This window comes from Dermacentor albipictus, chromosome 3, assembly GCF_038994185.2.
Source record: "Dermacentor albipictus isolate Rhodes 1998 colony chromosome 3, USDA_Dalb.pri_finalv2, whole genome shotgun sequence".
NCBI classification, from domain to species: domain Eukaryota; kingdom Metazoa; phylum Arthropoda; class Arachnida; order Ixodida; family Ixodidae; genus Dermacentor; species Dermacentor albipictus.
Window position 1 is genome coordinate 161,410,455 of NC_091823.1, and position 1,925 is coordinate 161,412,379.

At 55.4% G+C, this 1,925-nt stretch overlaps 1 protein-coding gene across 1 annotated transcript; it reads right to left on the bottom strand.

The window, feature by feature from the left end:
* Positions 1–278: 278 nt before the first annotated feature.
* LOC135905215 (uncharacterized) lies at positions 279–1,610 on the bottom strand. Its single transcript, XM_065436230.2, has one exon. It carries the CDS (start codon positions 1,590–1,592, stop codon positions 417–419), a length of 1,176 nt encoding a protein of 391 aa, XP_065292302.2. The 5' UTR covers positions 1,593–1,610; the 3' UTR covers positions 279–416.
* Positions 1,611–1,925: the final 315 nt, after the last annotated feature.

Here is a 1,925-nt window from a genome sequence, read left to right on the forward strand (position 1 = left end):
ATACACAAACATTGTATCTATTGCGAAACTGCAGCACCATGCAATCCGTTTGTTCCTCACTTTCTATCTTTGTCTCCTGCACAGCTGCTATATCAACATCTGTTTCTAAGAAAAGCCGGCTAAGCTGGTATTGCCGCTTTTTGGCGCAATGACGGCGGACATTTATAGTAGCAAAACGAAGTGCAGTGTTTTGAGCCATTGTTATGTTTTTTGAAGGACAAACGAACCGCATGGTACCCACCTCATGCGTCTGGGGCCAAAGCTGCGTTCGCCTTTTGCACAAACCTTCCGCAGCTGCCATGGCAGCCTTAGGAAGGCACAGTTGATGTCCCTGTCATGGCGTTCCATCGTCCCTTGAGTTTGGCTTGGTCACTGCGTAGACTAGACGAGACGCCGCGAAGCACACGCTCTCGCGGCTACGTCGGCGGCGTCTCCGCCGCCCTCCGGTCCGGAGGTAAGTTCGGACGCGCCCTCAGCGTTGACCGCCGAATGATCGCCGCCTTTGGCGGTGGTCCTTCCGAGATCCTTGCAGCCAGGGCCTCATGCTCGTCCAGCGTAGCGTCGTGGCCGCGCTTGGAGACTGAGGCTCCGCTTGTTCCCTCGCTTACTTCCATGACTGCTGGCTCCTCAGGTGACTTCGACGGCGTTGAGGCATCCTGCACTTTCACGACGCCGGTGGCGTCGCCAGCTGCGTCGGTCAGCTTTCGGCTTTCCTTGTTAACACTCGCGTCCTGGGGCATGTCGGGCGGGGTTAACGTTGCCTCATCAAGTTCCTCGAGCTTCGATGTTGCTTCGCTTGCGGCTTCTTCAGCGTCAGCCTCGTCCATGACGAGTTCCGCAGTGTATTCTCTACCAACCGGCCCCGCAACACTTGCGTACGTCTTCACGCACTGAGATTCTTCGTGTCCAAAACGACGGCAGTGCGTGCAGCGAGGAACTCGGCATTCTCGTCTGATATGGCCCTTACTGTGACACCGCAGGCACAGTGGCGCTCTTCCGGGCGCGACTAAAAGGGCCATGTCACCGGCTACGCGAAGCTGGTGTGGAAGGTCATCAACCTTAATGCCGTTATGGAGCTTGAGGCGCACGAGGCGTGTCGTCGATCCCTTGTCTTGGATCCCTTGAACTCTCCACTTTTCCTTCGAGACCTCGGTCACCTTTCCGAACGGAGCAAGCGCTACACGCACATCATCGTCAGCCACATTGAAAAGAAGCCAGTGAAGCTTCAGACGCACGTCCTGGTTTGCCGGATCAATAACCAAACAACGTTGGCCCTTCACCTTCATTTCGCCGCATGCCAAAGCCTTCTTTATCCCTTCCGTGCTCTTGAAAGTCACAGCCCATACGTGGCTCATCTGATATGCCCCCAACGCTACCACTTCGGGGAGCAAACCAAGACGCGCCAACGTGTCCCGGAAATGTTCGACTCTGTAAGGCTTCGACCGGACATCCGCGTGCAAAAATAACGTATTCAAAACACTACGACCTGATGGCAGAGTAGGCAAAACCACTTCGTATCCCTCGGTATCCATTCCGTCGATCCTGTCACCGCGGCCGCTGTTAGCCGCAACCACCGCTCCTTGGGAGCCCATGAAACGCACGTCCTTCCACTTCAGTAGCCAAGACGCGTCTCCACTCAGCCACGAGTTCGATGCTTCAAAGCCGTACAAAGCGTCTCTAGTGAATGAGGTGTTGCCTTAGAAACGTGCCGTAGAATGTTATACTGCGGTGTATATGGGTAATTATGAGCACGTAACTTACAGAAGTTGTAGTTACACGAGTAGCGAAGTACGTTTCCGCGACATTTCTTCTGCGCTTTCCGCACACGCAGAGCCATCTTGCGGCAAACACAGAAGACCCCCTCCTCTCAATGTACGGCGCTGCCCCGACAGGTGGCGCCCCACGCGGGCATTGGGGCTATGCGG

Coding starts and splice junctions, on each gene's coding strand:
- LOC135905215 (XM_065436230.2), bottom strand. CDS start 1,592: ATGGGCTCCCAAGGAGCGGTGGTTGCGGCTAACAGCGGCCGCGGTGAC.